Below are 19,697 nucleotides of genomic sequence, written 5' to 3'. Positions count from 1 at the left end.
ACTTCACAGGGACAAGAATTCAACTGTTTTTGTACCAAGCCACTGAGACTTTTAAAAATTCTCAGCCTAGTCGAGCCTAATAAAATTCTTGCTCTCTCTCATATTCCGTGCTATTGGGCCTTTCCTTTCTTCTCTACTTATTCATGCTTAACCCCAACCCTTAAATCCCAACTTAAATTCTAGTATCGCTTTGTGAATCCTTCCTGAATTGCCCCAGGAGAAAATCCTGGTTTATAATTTAACCCTGCCATAAGGCACTAGCATTTAAGATGTAATATCTAACTACTCCTTATAAACCCTTACTCTTACAGATGCTATTTTAACACTTATTCCATTTTACTTTGAGTGTTCGTTCAGTTGTGCAGCCTGTCTCCCATCACAACTGTCCATCCCTAGAAGGCAAGACCTCCTGTCCAGTTTGGTGCATCTGACCACAAGGAGGAACTTACATAACGCATGTACTTAATCACAAGACAGCTCCATCCCCTGCCCCATGGGATCTGAGCCCCTCTCAGTTAGAAGCAGAGTGGGCATCACCATCCCAGAATCCTCAGGATTGGGGAATGAATAATGGACTACAGTAGTCTTATTATTCTACTATAGACTTATTATTATGCTGGCAATGGAAGAACTTTTATCACTGATGTAAAGGCAGCGGCCCCTAGAGATTTTGAGGGAGGGGAGAGGGAAGAAAAGGTGTAATATGGGGCATTTTGGGGACGCTGGAATTTCCTGCATGACATTGCAATGACAGACATGGGCCATTGTACATTTGTTTATAACCTACAAAATTGTGCGGGACAGAGTGTAAACTATAATGTAAACTGTAATCCACAGTTAGTAGCAATGCTCCAATATGCGTTCATCGATTTTAACAAATACACCACACGAATGAGGGATGCTGTTAATGGGGAAAGTGTGGGAGGGAGAGGGGGTGGGGCATATGGGAATCCCTTATGCTTTTTATGTAACATTTATGTAATCTATGTTATTGATATGGGGCACATGGTTGGGAGGGAGCTCTCCTGGGCATGTATACAGGGCACATAAAAATGTTTGGATATTTCTATAGTGGTTACAGTTAAAACGACAACTGAGGGAGTGCTGAGTTCCTAGCCAGGAGAGCTCTATCGCATTCCCCAATGGAACAGCAAGAGTCCCCCAAGTGGAAAAGACCAATAAAGAAAGATGGTCCAACAATGAGCCCTTGATACTGATGACTATGCTTATGAGCCTGTGCACCTGAAATATGAACTAGGCCTAGAACTGCAGGGTGCCTAAGAGTTACCTCCTGAGAGCCCCCATGTTGCTCACATGTGGCCACTCTCTAAGCCAAACTCAGCACGTAAATGCATTACCTTCCCCCCAGTGTGAGACGTGACTCCTGGGGATGAGCTTCCCTGAAGCTGAGGGGTTACTACCAAGTACCAGCTGATGATATAACTAGAAAAAGACCTTGAATAAAGGGGTCAACTCAGACCAGCAGAACATCTCAGCCTACATGTAGTATCAGGTGTTAAAAACTCCTTTTTGACCTGGAATAAAAGGGGGAAATGGAAAGGACAAATGAGTTTATCTGGCTATGAGTCTCCAAAAAGAGTTGGGAGGTCAATAGAGGGGTCACGCTTACGTATGCCTCAGCAGGGTCCCAGAGACAAAGTAGATACAAGCCCAGGTGCTGGTTCTCCTGAGGGCTACAGAGACCCACAGGTTCTATGGTCATGGCAGATGGCTCTGGAGTTCAGGGCCATGTCAGCTGGCTCTATTTCGAGTTTGTGTTCCTGAGTGTGACGGAGTTGGACTCTGATGTGACCTTTCTACGTGTGCTTCTTCTGTTACTTTTACCGGACCTGTGGTTGGTGCTGGGGTTGGTGTACACTCAGGAGACCTGAATCTCTGGACTGTCCTTGTGATAGCCAGGCCCTGAGCCTCAGCAGACTTGCAGCTCCTACCCTCTGGTTTATTGGACTTACCCCAGCCAGCTAACAGAGAGGTGAAGAAGGTCAACCACCACACCAGGGAGCCAAGAGTGCCTACAGCTGCAAGCAGGAGAACTGCATCCATTATCCATGCGCAATCTAAGCCCCCTCTTGATATAGAGGTGGAGTGGACATAACCATCCCACAGTCCACAGGAAGGAGGAATAGAGTATGGATTAGAGTGGACTTACTGGTATTCTACTATGGAAATATTGTGATTAGTAATGGAAGAAATTGTAGCACTGATGTGGAGAAAGTGGCTACAGTAGCTGCTGAGGGTAGGGAGAGGGAAGAAGAAATATGTTGTGGGGGCATTTTCAGGACTTGGAGTTGTCCTGGGTGGTACTGCAGGGACAGATGCTGGACATTATATGTCCTGCCATGGCCCACTGGGTGGATGGGAGGAAAGTATAAACTATAATGTAAACCATTATCCATGTGGTGCAGCAGTGGACACAGGACTGAGTCAGGACCAGTGATACCCAAGGATCACAAATTCTGAGAAAGAGGCTATCACTGCTCCCCCTGGACGTGACCCAGGAAGGAGGTGACTTTTGGAGCTGCCAGCAGCTAGCTGTGACCACAGTGGGATTACCTGCTCCAGAACTGGGTGAATGCAGGGGAAATGTCTTTCGATGGGAAATAAATCCTGAGACCAGAGTTCTTGTTTAGTTGTGTCTGGAGTCCTCTGCCCTAGGATGGTGAGTTACATGGGACATTCCTTACCTTAAAAGAAAAATTAAAACTTATATTAAGGAAACTGAAAAACTTTGACAGGGGAGTGGATGTGGCTTAAGCAGTTGAGTGCCTGCATCTCAGATGGGAGGTCCCAGGTTTGATCCCTGGCCTTGGTACCTCAAAAAAAAAAAAAGCCTTGACAAAAGTAGAGAGAATAATATAATAGTGTTTGAGCAGGTTATGAGCCTGTCAGCCTCTACAATTATCAAACGATAGCCCAAACTCTTTCACCTATATTCACACCCACACTCCCAGATTGCTTTGAAGCAAACTCCCAACATCATAAATTTCATTTGTAAATATACATGTGTCAGTATAAATGACTGAAAAGCAGCACGCAGCGTGCTTCCGCAGTCGAGCCTGGGGATCTCCCTGTTTGGTGGGGCCCACACTCCCCCAGCTTCAGGCTATCTCCTCTCTTCTCATTGCTCCTTTCTTCCCAAACGCCTTCCTGCTCTGACTGTTGAAATCCTAATCCCATATATTCATACTGAAGGAATGTCTATCCCTGACTCATCCCCCTCTGTAAACGGCATATTACCTGAGGCCTGTCACTGCAAATTCCTCATCTTTGAGACTCTCACAGTCCCTTCTCTGGCATCTACTACCTAGGTGCTCATGAGTATTTGTTAAATTGGATGGAAAACACTGTAACATGAGTTCTGAACCTCTAAGTTTCTCTGAAATCCCTAAGAGCAGTTCCAAACCTTGCAGGAAATATTTACAGGAAAGGCCTTCCATGAGCTGCTTTACATCTGATCCTTAAGAGGGAAAGCATGTCTTTTTTGCATCTCAAATATCGAGAAATTAGCCTCACAATAAATCATGGGCTATAGCATATTTTCCAATGCAAATTAACATTTTGTTTTTATGTTATTTTGCCTAAGATGGCCACGAATTTTAGCTCTGGTCCTCATCACCACATAGTCCCTTGGCTAGCATTAAAAAAACAAAAAACAAAAAACGCTCAAAACACGGAACCTGGACACAAATTCATGCCCCTCGCTCCTCCAAGAGGTAGACTAAATAGTAGGATATTGGTCCCAAGGGGTTACTATAACAAAAGTCTCCCCATCATTATAGAAAGGATTAACTTTTTACAAATGTTGGGCCATGAAGTCAGGTCACTGGTTTATGTGATTGAGGAAATTTCCAATTTACAGAAAACTAATGCTAAAATCTAGATAGTTGATGTGCTATTTCTTAAAACTCATAAAACGAGTTAAAATGATATTGTTCTCCTTTATTTTTATTTTATTCCTGACCTAGGCAGTTATTCTATCATTAAGGTTGGTTCATTATGAATAATGAATTCAGCACAGGAGGGGGCTGTTTCGCAACAAGCAATTACATGTTTTAAAGTTAGAAAAGCAGTAAGATATGAAAGTATAGCATGCCATTTAGAGGACCTTGAATTCATGAACCTATGAATTCAGATTTCAGAATAATATCTCCTTGTCTTTTCTCTGCAATGAACAGTGACCTAGTATGTATTGTGGTCAGATGCTGGTGAAATATTTGCTACGTTATGTAAAGAAATATACTTGGTGAGGAGGAATATACGGAGCAAAAGAAAGTTTCATGAACAAAATAGCCCTGTCATTTGCACAAATGATCTTCATCAGGTTCAGTGCTTCAATTGTAATGTTTCTATTTGGGCTAATGGATAAGTGTTAGAACTGGACAGTAGTGATAGTAGCACAATATTGAATATAATTAACAGCACTGAATTATATACTTGGATGTGTGTATAAATATATACTTCCCCTAAAGGGGAAATTTTAGTTTGTATGTATGTTAGTAGAAAATTAAAAAAAAAACAACAGCGTAGGGCTGTACCACACAGTGACCCCTAATGTAAACCTGTCCACAGTGTACTATTACTTTATAATAGTATAATCATAAAAGCGTGCTTTCATCAATTGTAACAAATGTCTCACTCTACTGCAAGGTGTTAATAATAGGGAGGTATATGGGAATTCTGTGTTTTATGCATGATTTTTCTGTAAACCTACAACTTCTATAATAACAATAATAAAAATCTAATCAGAAAACTTGTACAATCTCAAGGGAATTATGGTGAGGAAAAAAAAGCTACTCTCACAAAGTTACATATATCTGATTCCACTTGAGTAACAGTTTTGAAATAAATGATAGAAATGGAGGAGAGGTTAGTGGCTTGCTAGGGGTTAGGGACTGAGGGGGTTGCAGGTATGAAGTTGGGGGACGCACAAAGGGGGAACGGTTTTGTGAGTTGAACACGGTGATGGTGAATGAAGCTTTGCGGGTGATAAAATTGCACAGAGCTATGCACACATGCGTGCACACAGAAGTGCTCGTAAAAGTGATGAGACCTGAGCAAGCACTGTGGAAGGTACCCGTGGTAGCGTCCTAGTTTTAACAGTGTACTAAACTGACAGTTATACAGGACGTGACCATTGGAGTGGCAGAGTAGTGCTGGGTGAAAGATACATGGGACCTCCCAGTAACTTTTTCTCCAATTTTTTGTGAACCTGTAATTATTTCAAAATAACAAGTTTTTGTAAAAAGCAGACATTTCCTGGTCTCTGTGGAGAATGGACTGCAAACCCAAACACCCCCCAGTGATGCGGCAGGGAATGGGGCGGGGGCTTCTGGCTGGAACCAAGGGGGCAGCTACTGTTTCGCTCCCAACTCCGGGACAGTGGGCCTGGAACTGTTGAGTCTTCTGAGTGCTGGTGTTGTTTGTTTGTTTGTTTTCAGAAAATCTAAATTTCTAATAAAAATCCCCTGACAGTTACTTTTTGAGCACCATGTTGACCAAACGAAGGCCCTGGAGGCTAGATTCGGTCTTGGCCATTCGGGGGCAACCTCCCCTTCAGGGCAGAGGCTCGATTTGCCCCAGGGTGAACTCCCCAGTCTACAGCGCGGTGGCCTCCATGCAGCTCACTCGTCTGTGATCCTGATGAAGGGCTGGGCAGGGGTCACGCCCGAGAAAGTAAGTGTTCTGATCAGGCGGAAAGAGAAAACGCCATCAACCCTGGTCTCTTATACCCAAGGGTTCTGAATCATTTCATGTGAATGGCAGCTCAGACTGATGCCCCTGCTCCTGGAAAACCTTTGTGAGCGCTGACCAAGACCTCAGCACGCTGCCTGGGACACAGTGGGTGCTCAAAGGTGTCATTTAGAAGTGTTCATTTGTACTTCCCCAGCTATCTTAGTTTTTTTTTTTTTAAGATTTATTTTACTTATCTGTTTATTTCTCCCCACCCCCTTGTTGTTTGCATTTGCTGTGTCTGTTCGTCTTCCTTGTTTCTTTAGGAGGTACTGGGAAGTGAACCTGGGACCTCTGATGCGGGAGGGAGGCAGCTAATCACCTGAGCCACCTCCACAGCCTGCTTTGTGGTGTCTCATTATGTTTTTCTTCTTGTGTCTCTTGTTGCATCATCTTGTTGTGTCAGCTTGCCACGCCCGACCATCACACCAGCTCGCTGTCCTCTTTAGGAGGCATTGGGAACCAAACCACGTGTCTCCTGTGGGGTAGGCAGGAGCCCAGTCACCTGAGCCACTTGCCTATCTTAGTTCTTTTATCATTGTTATTATTACATAAGCTCAGCGAGACCTGCTATAAAAACATAAAATGAAGCAGAATCTGGTGGCCCACACTAGAGTTTAACGTATTCCTAGGTGGACACACGGCTGCTGACTTCACTTTGCATGGGGTCAGCAGCACCCATAGTCTGTCTCTATCTGAAGCTCTGAACACAGGTTTTTGCTAATCGAGCCCTGAGCAGAGCAGGGTCCCAGTAGGGCTCTTGCTCTAGTTTGGCCTTTCAAAGGCTTTTATAGTCTCTGCCTTGTAAATCAGTGGACACAGCCTTTCTTCTCCTTCTCTCCTCCCAGCCGTCTCAGAAAGAAGTGAAAAAGAGGCAGAGATTGTATTTTCTTCACCACTATTTGCAAAACATCTCCCAGTGCCACTGGTGAAACATCTGTGCACTAATTAGACAGCTTCTTCCTGCCATTTCTGGTACTGGAGCAGACCCAATTCCTTCTTGATGGGAGCGAGTAGAAAGAGTCCAATTTTTTAGCTTATAGCTTAGCAATAGGAACAGCTTTTAAAATTGCATCTGTGTCCCAATTACAAATTCTCAAAATCAAATTTAAGTTATTAAAAGAGAAGATTCATTTGCATGATTTCTGACTTTTTCCCCTTAAAAGTGTGCTAATAAAGAGTCCAGGAAATGTTTATTAATCCTCCTTTAATAAGAAAAGTATTTGTAGGTATTACATAATTACATGATGATAAAAAGCCTTTCCCTGTTTGCCATTTTTTACAAAGCTCTATACTATACAGACTTCTAAAGGGTTGGTTCTCAGCCTTGAAAATTATGCTAATGAGGTAGCCACTAATTTCTCTGAGGAGAAATATGCAGAGACCTTGGGTCCTACATTTGTTTTCAACTAATTATCGTGTATTTACTTTTCCATTAGTCCAATAATTTTTCTTTCAGTTCAGAATTAAGCAATAAGATACTGTATTTAGCAAAGCAGACACACCCCATCATTCCCCAGTTCTGATTTACAGCTCTTAAAATGCACAACTGAAAGGCTATTTGCCCTTTTGTATTTATATTCCATCATGTAGTCACCTCAATAATTTATGCATTCTAGAAGGACTACCTAGCAATTAACTCCAGTCTTTTCTAACTCACCATCTCATTATGTAAAGTGGATTTTAACACAAACTTTATTAGCAACTTTCAACCCTAATTCCTTCTTATCTCCCCCACCCCCACCCTGCCTAGTAATGCCAGTTTATATGTGACCAAAAACGCTCTGGAAAATGACAGTTTAAAAAATCCACCTTGGACTGGCAGCACACTTAGTAATTGGTCTTTGCACTGTGGGGCACCGCAATAAATCGAGATTGTCATATTTCAGCTGAAGCATGGGATGCAATTCTTCATAGAAATGGAAATGAATTCTCCTTGCTCTACGACACAGCATTTTAACCACATCCAGGAGGATCAGGCAAGTCAGGAAGCTATTATTTTTATTCAAAAGAAAATAAAAAGCCTAAAAACTCTTTGTTAAAGGGATTCACAGCACCTTTCTTCAAGCACTAGGAGGAGGAGAGGTTCTCCCCGGCGCGCTGAGGGCGCTAGCAGAGCGCTAACTGTGGTGTGCTGCGCACATGCCCCTGGAAGGGGGCCGGGCGCAGCCAAGGCGCGCCCGCCTGGCGGGATCCTTACCTTCGTCGGGGTCCAAGGCTTGCACTCTGGTCAGCAGAGCCTTGACGGCCGTGTTCTCGTAGACGCAGGCGTGGTACTGGGCGGAAGGAAAGGCAGGGGGGTTGTCGTTCACGTCCTGCAGGCGCAGGAGGATGCGGGCCTGGCAGAAGCGGCCCCCGCCGTCTGTGGCCCTGGCCGTCAGGCTGTACACGGGCACCTTCTCCCGGTCCAGCGGAGCCAAAGTCTTCAGCTCGCCTGTGGGAAAGCGTTTTAAAAGCTAGCTTTGACTGGTGGGAAGCAATTCGAAAGAACCCCACTACAGAAAGGACTGCTAACATTTGGTGTAAGTGCCCCTCACTTGGAAAACGAGATCAGACTCATTTTTTTGGCACCAGGGGAAATTATGGGACTCTGATTGGAACAGCTAAGCAGCTGCGTGACCTTCAAAGACCCGGAACGCATCGCGCTATGAGCCTGTGGCACTAGGGATCTTTCTCGCGGCCGCAGGAGAAAGCTCCCACCTCTTAGATGCCTCAGATTCTTCTCTGGAGGCCTGCTCCCTCTCCGGGTGCCCGCCACTCTCCAGTTAAAGTCCAGAGAAGAGCCCAGTAGCCCAAGTTCTCTAATGGTCAGTAACGCCAACAATCCAGAGACAGAGAGGGACAGGCTGTGCGCTTCCAGATAGGCAACATCTTTTTATCCCATCTTCAGGGGGAAACAAAGCAGCGTAACAGAAGCTGACTTCAGAGCTGGAGCAGCTGTCTGGGGAAGGGTCTGCAGTTGCTGGGGGCGGAGCCAGGCCCTGGCTGCGGCTGGGGGTACTGAGGAGCTTGGAGCAGCAGCTGTTTACCAGCAGGTATGCAGCTCTGTCTCTATTTTAACCACTGCAACCCTGCGCTGCTGCTGGACGTCAACCCCCCATTGAGAAAAATGTTTGTTTGTTCCAATAGAAATGGAGAGGTATGATGCCAGACTTGACAAGTGATATTTGGTGGTAAGTATATGACTCATGCATGAAACAAGTAGGCAGCACTTGGACCGAGCAGTTCCCTGAAGGAGTCCCTGCCGCCGCCCGCCTGTGCTCCTCAAGCGCAGACGGCGTCACTTCCCCTTCCTGTGCAAAGCGGCCAGGGGCTTTTCAGCGGGGCATGCGAGGCCCTCCATGATCTGGACCAAAGTTATTTTTCTCGCTGCTTTTCCCACAGCCATTCTGAAGCTCCTCCCTCCAGTGACAGTGTCGGTCATGTCCCTTCCCAGACTCCTGTGGTGTCCTGCGTCCCAGCGCAGTTTCCTCTTTCCTCTCATCAGGTTATTAGCTACTTCTTCCTCTGTGCCCAGGTACAACTCCTCTTATACCTCCCCTTGCACCTTACTCCCTCTGCCTTTCATCACCATTGTTAGTGGTTCGAAGTGTTTCTCTTCCCTTCTGCGTGTGGTCTGTTTTGGTCATCTTGGGGTCTACCATAAAGATCATAAAGTGCTTTGATGTCTATTAGCTTCCCCATAACTGTTAGTAATTGAATACAGAATAACCAGGCCCATATTCCCACGGACTAAGTCAGGGCTTCCCAGTAGGATACAGCTGACATGGGTGTCGGGGTAGAGATGGCCCATTACCATTCTGTAGCCTCAACAGTTAGTTTACTGTTCACTCAACATGACCAAACACTGGAATATGCAAGCTAGTCAATCTTTAGAGTTCATTTCGAAATTGCCATTGGGTGGACCATTCTACACACAACAGTAAAATAGTCTGACTCCACAGAAAATGCCTTTTCCAGTAGTTCTGGCCTTCATTGCATGTCTCTGGCTTGAGCTTACATACCCTTTCACCTTGTAAATTTTACAAATTGGAGAAACTAAGCAGGGATGTTCAATAAAAGCTAGACAAATGTGTTAATAAGGATCACGGACATGAAAGTGATTTTGATATGGGGAACTCCTCTGTACTGTGCATTGCTGTCTGGTTTGTGTGGAGACCTGTGTCTGTGATGTAACTGTTTATATCCTTTAGAGGCAGGTGCCTTAACTCATGGATATGAGAAACAGTAGAAGCAAACAGAATTGTCTCATTCCTTGAGGTTACTAAACGTAGGTGAGGTCAGGGCATGTTTTATAAGCCAAATAAACGTCGTTTGGTCTAGAGTACCCCTCTCCAGACACCATGTGATCTTAGTATTTCCTGGAGTCCAACATAGCAGGGCATCGCATCAAGCTCTCATGTATTAGCTGCCCACTTGTGATGAAGCTACAGGAGAGTTAAAGAGCTTCTCTCAGCAGTTAACTATGACAGTCACCCAAAGAATAAATTTCACCTTACCACTTTCTGGATCTAGAAAAAATTCACTGTTTCCAGATCCATAGAGTGAGTATCGTATATCTCCATTGGATCCAATATCAGCATCCTTGGCACTGACCTTCAGAATGATTTTATTTGATGGAATGTCTTCAGGAAATAATGCTGTATATGTAACCTGGGCAGAGATGAAGAGAGGTGATTAAATAATTAGTATTTGGGGGATAACTGCCATATTTAGCAGTTACAAACAATTTCTTTAAAAATGCATTTGTGGAATTTAGCTTCTATTACTTTTCTCTTTCACCACGGAACCATATTACAATAGATGATGAACACGGTCTATCTGCTGCCCTGTTCCTCCCATGTCCATTCAGTCAACAAATATTTACCGAGCACTTGTTACACACTGGGTACTTGCTGCTAAGAGCACAACAGTGAACAAACAAACCCCTGCTTCCGTGGAACTGCGGAAGACATGACGAATGAGCGCAGGCTTATTTTCTGCAAAGCCCCAGTGAGTCCTGGTATGCTTTTCAACTCTGTTTTCTAACATTTGGCATTAGCAGCAAAGTCTATCAGCCACCCTCTTCCAACTTCTCCAACTCTAAAACTGTCTCTTGGACCACGGAGGATAGAGGTAAACTAATTTCACTAAGAAGGAAAATCCAGCACCGCCGCCTTGCCCCTGGCTGCCAAGCTTTGCACAGGAGTGGAAAGGCTGCTTCCTGGGTAGCCTGGAGACCTGGGCTCAGTCCCTACACAGCCACTAACCAGCTCTGCAAACCTACACACATCACCTCCCCATTAGAGCACTCCAATCCACGTGCTTGAAAGCAGCGATGTGGGCAGAATGAGCTCTGAGGTTCCTTTTGATTACTTAAAAATTATTAAATGTAACTCATGCTTTTTGGGCAGAGTTAGGGACCTGAACTTTTCATGTTTAGCCTATTCCACCCTAAACCCCACCTCCTACCCTCATATCTCCAACTGGAGGTGACTCACAAAGAATAGAAGAGCCAGAATTAGGCTGCGCTGAAGAAGAAAAGCGAAATGGGTCCTGATTTAACTCAGGAATCGGAGTAAACAGCAGCACTGCTCCCGCATCCCACCTGATCACAGACGGGGCTGTTGTCATTCACGTCGCTGACAGCCACCTCCACCAGGGCCTGGGTGGCAAAGAGCCCGTCGGTGGCAGTGATGTTGAGGAGGTAGATATCCTGCTCTTCTCTGTCCAGAGGCCTCTTCACATAGACCTTCCACTCATTCTGCGCCAGGCCCAGGGCAAACCTTCCTCGGGGGTCCCCTCCTGCAGGGAGACAGAGCTTTTGAAGACGTGCAGTGGAGCGCCCTGAGCGGCGCCTCCCAGGGCAGCCTGGGGTCGTCTGGGGCCCCTCGGTGGCATTGGGTACCACGCTGGAAAAGAAGAGGAGATGCCCTTTGGTTCCCTGCAGCAGAAGCATGATATTTACATGCTTGGCTTGTGTGGAAAGTAAAACAGCAGCATTCCTAGAGAACAAAATCCACTTAGAGAAGCTGGCGATGATCTCTCATTTAGCTCCCCTTAAGGACAATCAAATTCAAACTGTGAACAATCAGTCGTCTTCTCAGGATGGTCCGACTGTCTTTCCACTTGGTCTCAGGAGAGGATGTACTACACCATAGCTCTTGTTACCAAGACAATTTCATTAGCTGTTGATTATGCGGTCAAGGACCAGGCAGCCCGTGCTATCAAGGAGTCCTTTAATGAGGGCTTCATTGTACAGCTGTGCTTTCATTCAGATTTGGAGTTTTGGGGAGAAAAGTTTCTGGGAAGGAGGAAGCCCCATTGGTATTAAATAGCCCTAACGAGGGGTCATTTAAGGAGCAGTTTGTAGATAAGCACGGCAATTAGAACAAATTTATCCACGTGGAGCTGGTGAAGGCGGAGCAAAGGAGAGGAGCTGGAGTGGAATGACTTCTTATGGTGCTGACACACTGACAGTGAGCCCCGCAATATTACTTTTTCACATCATTAAACCATTCGGAGACAAAAGCAGCTTGGAGAATGGGACAGAAAGAGGAAGGAAGGAAACCACCTTGACCTCCTAATCCCGGAGAGGGAGAGAAGGTCTTTTCAAACACTCGCAGGAGACCAGGCAAGCAAACTGGCAAGACTCCAGGAATCAAATTCGATCATCACAGTTTCATTTATTTGGGCACTCAACAAGTATTTATTACCTCCTCTCTCATCAGGCACCATTCCAGGGCCCCAGCAGGGGACAACACCGACCAAAATGCCCACTCCTGTGGCCAGAGCTCACATTTTAGTGGGGAATGATGACAGTAACAGATCAACAAGGAAACTCTGGGTGGGGATTCCACTTCACTGACAGGTGGGACCACCTCACCTCCCTCCAATGGATCTGAAAAAGCAGAGGGCAAAGACCCTGGTCCTACCAGCGGAGCTGAGCAGGAAGGAGGGGATTTCTGGGCTCTGATGACCAGGGCCAGGGTCGGGATGGAGAGGGGGATGAGGTGAGTCCTCAGCCCACCCGTGTGGCGCAACCACAGACCAAGAGCCGTGCTGGGAAAGCAGTGCAGGAGAGGTCAGGGCTGCCCACGCCCCGTGCAGGGTCCCGCCTCCAGGAGCCACTCGGCAACACCTGCAGGTGGTTCTGGTTTCACGCGGGGAGGGGGTGTGTTACTATCCAGTGGGCAGAGGCTGTTGCTGAGCATTCGACAACGCTCAGGGCGGCCCACCTGGAGGACTTACCTGGCCCGAATGTCAACGGGGCACAGCTGAGAAACCCTGCTCTGGCGTGGCCCAGGGGCCTCCCCTGCCAGGATTCAATTATGCTTTACCTGAATATTATTTCAGCATGTACAAATTTAATCTCTCTATTAAATGCTTTCAACACAGGCCCACACTGATCTTTTGTTAAATAAAATGATTAATGGTCCTTTGTTAATCCGAAGAAGCACAGCCAAGTTGAGTCCCATGAAGAGCAAAAAGTGAAATCTAATTAAAATCAGCTGGTGGCTGGCACGGCTAATGGTAGCAGTCGCTTTGAGCTGCTCTGTACTCATTACTTTGGTAGAGTTGACGGGATGGTCCTTTAAATCATCCACTGAGCACTCACAGATTATGCATAAACCGTTAAGGCTGAGTATTTAACAATTCTCCCAGATAGAAGAGTATCCCTCAGCCCAAGAAGCTTTTGTTCTGAAACGGAAGGCAAATAAATCAAAGTGATGCTTTACTCACCTTTCTTTCCTTACCACTATGCCTCCTGTCTTTACTGTAGGAATAAACGTTCTAATGAAAAAAGACCGAAGGTAACAGATAAAGTATATAAGATATAGAGATGTAAATAGAAAACACCATCAAGAAAACAGTCCCATAAGGAAAAAGCAGAAGAATAACACCGAAAAGAAGTGTAGCCAGGCCCAAGCATTGACGAGTTAGCGCCACTGTGAATCTTACTCGGCAGTCATTAATTAACTTTCCCACTAACATACTTAAGCAGATTCTGTGTCCTAAGGGCATTCTAATTAATTCATGCTCACTCTGAATAATGCAGTTTTTCTAGAGGGAAGCCACCTGACTACCAGTATTGATGGATTCCTTAAAATCTTTTGGCACTTTGCTTATGTTCTGCCTCTGAATGTCACAACATCAAAACATTAGCTTTAAAATCCCAAACACTTTTTAGAAAGCCTACCCCCATACCACCAGTCCTCTCCTCCTGGCAGTCGAAGGTGGGCCTGGGAAGCTGTGTCTGATCAGTGGCACCCCTTCTTCACTAGTTGTGAGATCCTTGGCCTCTTAGAGTCACAGTGACATTTTACGTGACATTTTTTTGTGCACTCTTGGTGACCTCATTTGTCTATCTTGGCTTTTGCATTGAACCACTACTTACTATTTGGAACGACAGAAAGGAATCCAAGAAAATTGAGTTGTCAGAAAAGACACCCTCTGACTTTAAGTAACAATTTGGGTTCTATCAACTAAATGTCAAAGCTGGCTCTCTAATTTGTACACGTGCTTTTGCTACCAGGAAGACCCAGTAAGTGAAGCTTGCTGGATCGAGCTTTTCTCTTTCTTGGCTCTAGACAATGTGGGAAGAAAAGAATACCTTAAAAATATATTTCCCCACCAAACAAGAGCTGTTGAATCTTCATTTCTTCAAGTGAGAGAGTTTGCTGAACTCCATTTCCCATGATAAAAAATGGCCCAAGGACCTGCCAGTCATACTCTGTGGCAGGCACACCCTTGAACGCCACTTAAGCTGAGTTAGCGACCACCACCAATGAAAGGGAGTCTATTCAGAGGTCCACTCAGGCCCAGAGAGGTTTCGCTACGCTCACTTGTTCATCACCTCGTCCTCCTTCTAGGTGCCCCTAAGCCCCAGTCTTTTCCTTCTTCCGTTAGAAAGCGGAGCACATAGTGAAAACGGGGTGGGGGGGCTTACCTGTAATATGGTAGCTCACTTGCCGGTTGACGTCGGAAGTGTCCCTGTCCCACGTGCTAAGGACAGCGACCACTTCGCCCGGCGGGTCGCTTTCCTTCACAGTCCCTCGGTACAACTCGTGGGCAAAGACGGGCGCATTGTCATTTATGTCTGTCACCCGGACGGAGACGGCAGCCGTGGACGAGAGCGAGAAGGCTTCCCCCAGGTCGGTGGCCACCACGGAGAAGCTGAACGTGGGATCAGTCTCGTGGTCCAGGTCTTTCAAGGTGCTGATCCAGCCTGAGCTGCTGTCGATAGCAAATGCCTCCATCACCTTCTCGGGCTGGGATTCCGAGTGCAGGGAGTACGTGACCTGCCCATTGGCCCCCCAGTCCACGTCCACGGCTCTCACCTGCGCCACCCTGGTGCCCACGGGCATCCCTTCCATGACGACGGCCTCATAGCTCGGCGTTTCAAACACTGGCTTGTTGTCGTTCAGATCCAGCACCTTGATGTCCACGTCCACCGTGACCACAATGTCCACCTTGTCCAGGGGCACGGTGGCCGCCACCTTAAAGTGGAAGGCGGGGCTGGTTTCGTGGTCCAGGCGCTGGTCAAGCTTGAGGGTGCCCGTCTCCCGGTCGATGACGAAGACGCCCCCTCTGTTGTTTTCGGGCCGTTCCCCATTGGCGGTGCTAAAGCGGACGTTGTGTCCGGGCACGACGCGCAGGGTGCCCACCGTGCTCCCGATGGCGGCGTCCTCCGGCACGCTGAAGGAGTACTGGGCCTGCGAGAAGGACGGCAGCGACGCCTCCGGGGGCAGCACGTGCACGTAGACGGGCACCAGGGCGTGCCTCACGGGCACGCCGCCGTCCACGGCCTTGACGAAGAAGGACAGCACCGAGTTCCTCAGCTGGCCGAAGGCGCCCTTGGTGACCATCCAGCCGCTGTCGGGGTCCATCTCCAGGAGGTCGGCCACCGGCACCGAGGCCTCGCTGTACAGCGAGTACGTGATCCTGGCGTTGGCGCCGGCGTCCGGGTCCACGGCCTGGACCTGAGTGACCAGGTGGCCCCTGCCCACGTCGGCCCGGACGCTGGCGCGGTACTCCAGCGCCAGGAACTGCGGCGCGTTGTCGTTCTCGTCCGCCACCATCACCCTCACGGTGCAGAAGGCCGCCCTCCCGCCGCCGTCCAGGGCCCTCAAGAAGATCCGGACGTCGCCTTCCAGCGCGTTCTCCCGGTCCAGCCTTTCCGCCGTGCTGACCTGCCCGCCGCCGTCCACCAGGAAGCGCTGCTTGGCGAAGTCGTTGAGGATGGCGTAGCTGACGTGCCCGTACGCGCCCGGGTCCCCGTCGGCCGCGCGCACCTGCGCCACCCGCGTCCCGGCGGCCGCGTTCTCGCGCACTTCGGCGACGTACGTGCTCTGCGAGAAGGCGGGGCTGTGCAGGTTCGCCCCGAGCACCCGGATGTGCACCTGCGCAGTGCTGGTGAAGAGCCCGTCCGAGACGGACACGTTCAGGCTGTACAGAGGCTCCATCCGCGGCTTCCGGTGGCTGGACAGGGCGATGGCCCCGCTCTTGCTGTCCATCAGGAAGCTCGTCCGGTCGTTCCCGGACAAAATACTGTATTCCAGCCGGTCAAAATCCGAGGTGTCCGCGTCCGAGGCTTGCACACAGGTCACCAAATGGCCCCGGGGGGCCAGTTCGCTCACATAGGATTCGTAAATGAGCTGGTTAAACACCGGGGGGTTGTCGTTGATGTCTGAGATATGGATATGGATGAGGACCTCGCTGCTCAGGGGTGGGAAGCCGTTATCTGTGGCTCTGACCTTCAAGGTGCAGTGCTGCACTGACTCGTGATCCAGCATCCGAGCCGTGAGGATCAGCCCGCTTGCACTGTCGATGTGAAAATAATCTGTGCTGTTGTACGTGTCCTGAACAATCTGATAATGCACCATTTTATTATTCTCTGAGTCCGCGTCGGTAGAGACAACTTGCAGAACGGGTGTCCCAATGAGAGATGCTTCCGACAATGTGGTGTTGTACTCGGCTTGGTCAAAAATAGGGGGATTGTCATTTACATCATTGACCAGCAAGTCCACAGTGACCTCGGCCCTGGCACCAGTGAGGGCATCGCTGGCTCTCACGGTCAACTTGTAGACAGACGTGATTTCGTAATCCAAAGGGCCGACGACTTTCAGGACCCCAGTGTCAAAGTCGATGTTAAACTGTTTGGCAGGATCCCCATCGATAATGACATAGATGATGCCTTGGCCTTCGGGACTGGTGGCGTTGATGCTCAAAATGGGGGAATCTGTTCTGATGTCTTCACTGACAGATGCTGTGTAAAAAGGCTTGTCAAAGACAGGCATGGCTTTGTTGACAAGAGTGATGGGGAGTTCCACCGATGCGGACAGGGAAGGTGTTCCCCCATCTCTGGCGAGGATGGTGACCCCATACTCAATGTTGGACAAGTCAGAGCTGAATGCTTCTTTTAAAGTGACATCCCCTGACCTGGGGTGAATTTCAAAGTGGCCGTAGTCATCCTGTAGGACGTAGGTCACCTCCCCATTTGCCCCTTTATCTCTGTCAACGGCCGTCACACGGTGGATCAGAGTCCCAGGCTCGGCGTCCACTTGCACAGCAGCATAGTAAGGGAGGCCCACAAAGACGGGAGGGTTGTCGTTGATGTCCTCGACGCTAACCCTGACCACCACCCTGGCCACGCGCAGGCGGTCTAGCTCACGGCTGGCTTCCACCACCAGCTCGTACAACTCTTGCTCCTCGCGGTCAAAAGGGACTCCAGTGGTCTGAATGACCCCCGAGGTAGACTTTATCTTGAACTTATTTCCTGGGTTTAAGATGCTATATTTCAAGGGCTCATTAAGGCGGTTCCCAACTGCATTGACGATAGCCACTTTGGTGATGTTGGCACTATTCTCTGAGATCGAGGTGGAGTAGAAGCTTTGTGTAAAGTGGAGGCCGCTGTCCATGGCTTCCTTAACCAGGACGGTGGCCACGGACGTGCTATAGAACTTCCCATCAGACACTCTAACTACCAGCATGTAGTGGTCCTTGGAGAGGTTGGTGTTTTTTATGGTGAGCACACCACTATTGGAGTCAATGAAAAAATGATCCAGACTGCCTTCCATTAGGCTGTACGTCAGCTCCAGGGGTACCTCGGAGTCGGGATCCATGGCACTGACCTTCAGAACCTCCACTCCGACATAGGTAGGCAGAAGCAAGACGGTCTCAAACACAGGCTGGGTGAACACGGGTGGGTTATCATTCACGTCTGTCACCTCGATGCTGACTTCAACAGGGCTCTCTGCCGTCAGCTGGGGGCTCCCGCTGTCCCGGACGTGCACGTGGAAATGGAAACGGGCGACGGTCTCATGGTCCAAGCTGGCGATGGTTCTGAGTGCGCCGGTGCTGGAGTCCACAGTGAAGAACTTCTTGGCCACGGACTCCACGATCTGATACACGAGCAGAGCGTTTCGGCTGCTGTCGGCGTCGGTGGCTCGGATCACCAGCGGGCTGTTATCTGAGCTCCTCACGAGGCTGTTGATGGGCGCAGCCTCGCTTAGGCTGCCCGAGTACTGAGAAAAGAGAAAGACTGGGGCATTATCGTTTTCATCCACAATCTGAATATTGACTGTGGCATTGGAAGCCATTCCGGCCATGTTAGTGGCTTGAACGACGATCTGATACGAGGAAGTGCGTTCGTAATCCAGCGCCTTGCGGGTGCTGAGGACACCAGAATATGGGTTGATGGTGAAGGTCCCATCAGTGTTTCCATCTCTGACTTCATAAATGAGGGTAGACTGACTGATGGCGGAGATGAGGATGACCGAAGTCCCGATACCGACGCCCTCGTTTACTTCTGCCTGGTAGTCTTTGTGAGTGAACTTCGGCGGAGAATTATCAGACATGGTGACAGAAATTCGCACAATGGCGGTGGCAGACCTTGGCGGGGAACCCTGGTCCGTGGCTCTGACTGACAGGACAAACTGACTCATCGTCGTCAGGTCTGGCTCTTTGGACATGGTGAGGATGCCTAGGACTGGTTCAATCTTAAAGGTGTTCCCCGTGTTCCCTGAAACACAGAAGCCAGGGGGAAAACGAGTTACAAGTGGTCATCTCAACGTCCCGAAGCTCGGCTCCTCACCTAGAAGCTGCTCTGCCGCAGCACAGCAAGGAGAAGCAGTTACTTGATTCATGCCGACTCCATCTGAAGGAAAACGAGAGACTCCTCTTTTGGGGTATTCAAAAGCAACCGAAATGAGTTTTCTAGGAACACTGTGAATACAGCTCAGCCTCTTCCTAATCCAGGCTAAAACAACCACAACAACACAGCACTGTGCACATTCAAGCCAGGAAGTGAGAAGCTTGTGGGAGAGGCTTTTCTGCAGGAACGTGTGGAATTTGAGGAATCATTTCACCCCAGCATCTCAGAGGAGTAAACAGAGAGCAATGGGCCCGTGCAGAGACGACAGCAAGGCGCCATCCTGAGGGAGGCGGCTAAGGCCTCGTTATGGGGCAGCCAGGCCGGCCTCCCTCACGCTAGGCGTGCACGTTCTTCACCCAGCAGCACACGTGTGCCTGGGAAGGAGGCAGGGGCTCCCGCAGCCCCGGGAACCTTCCCGACCCTGCTCCCGGTGCGCGCTGCCCGGCCTGTCGCGGCCCCCTCCGGGATGCTGTGCTCAGGGGTTCGTTCCACAGCAGGCTTCTGCCTCTTTCCCTTTGCAACTACTAACCCTGTTCTTTGGAATCCACTTCCTGCTCCTTCCTCCCTGCTCTACCCGACTCCTTCGAAACTAACCTCTGCATGTTTTCTTCCAATCTGTGGCTTCTCACAGACTTTTGGCAACTGGGCAAATGCTGTACCTATCTTACTCATTATTGCTTCTCTAGTACAGAGCATGGTGCCTGCCTCAAAGGAGGTGCTCGATAAACATCTGCTGAACAATCAAGAGGAGAGATAGATCCAAAAAAGACTTTTTAATTCTCTATCTGCATGCATGCTGGGACTCACTATG

The 19,697-nt window shown here is 48.5% G+C and overlaps 1 protein-coding gene across 2 annotated transcripts in view; it reads right to left on the bottom strand.

Moving 5' to 3' along the window:
• The window catches only part of FAT3 (FAT atypical cadherin 3), a 539,827-nt gene that overhangs the window by 79,931 nt on the left and 440,199 nt on the right, over positions 1 to 19,697 (bottom strand). For both annotated transcript variants that reach the window (XM_071218314.1, XM_071218315.1), the window contains 4 exons: positions 14,681 to 18,754; positions 11,339 to 11,535; positions 10,251 to 10,404; positions 7,952 to 8,185 (listed from right to left, as the gene is read on the bottom strand). In XM_071218314.1, the coding sequence (XP_071074415.1) occupies positions 7,952 to 8,185; positions 10,251 to 10,404; positions 11,339 to 11,535; positions 14,681 to 18,754 (4,659 nt within the window). The remainder of the gene's footprint in view (positions 1 to 7,951; positions 8,186 to 10,250; positions 10,405 to 11,338; positions 11,536 to 14,680; positions 18,755 to 19,697) is intronic.

This window comes from Dasypus novemcinctus, chromosome 10 (assembly GCF_030445035.2).
Source record: "Dasypus novemcinctus isolate mDasNov1 chromosome 10, mDasNov1.1.hap2, whole genome shotgun sequence".
In the NCBI taxonomy this organism is placed as follows: Eukaryota; Metazoa; Chordata; class Mammalia; order Cingulata; family Dasypodidae; genus Dasypus; species Dasypus novemcinctus.
This window is presented reverse-complemented; position numbering and strand designations above follow the sequence as displayed.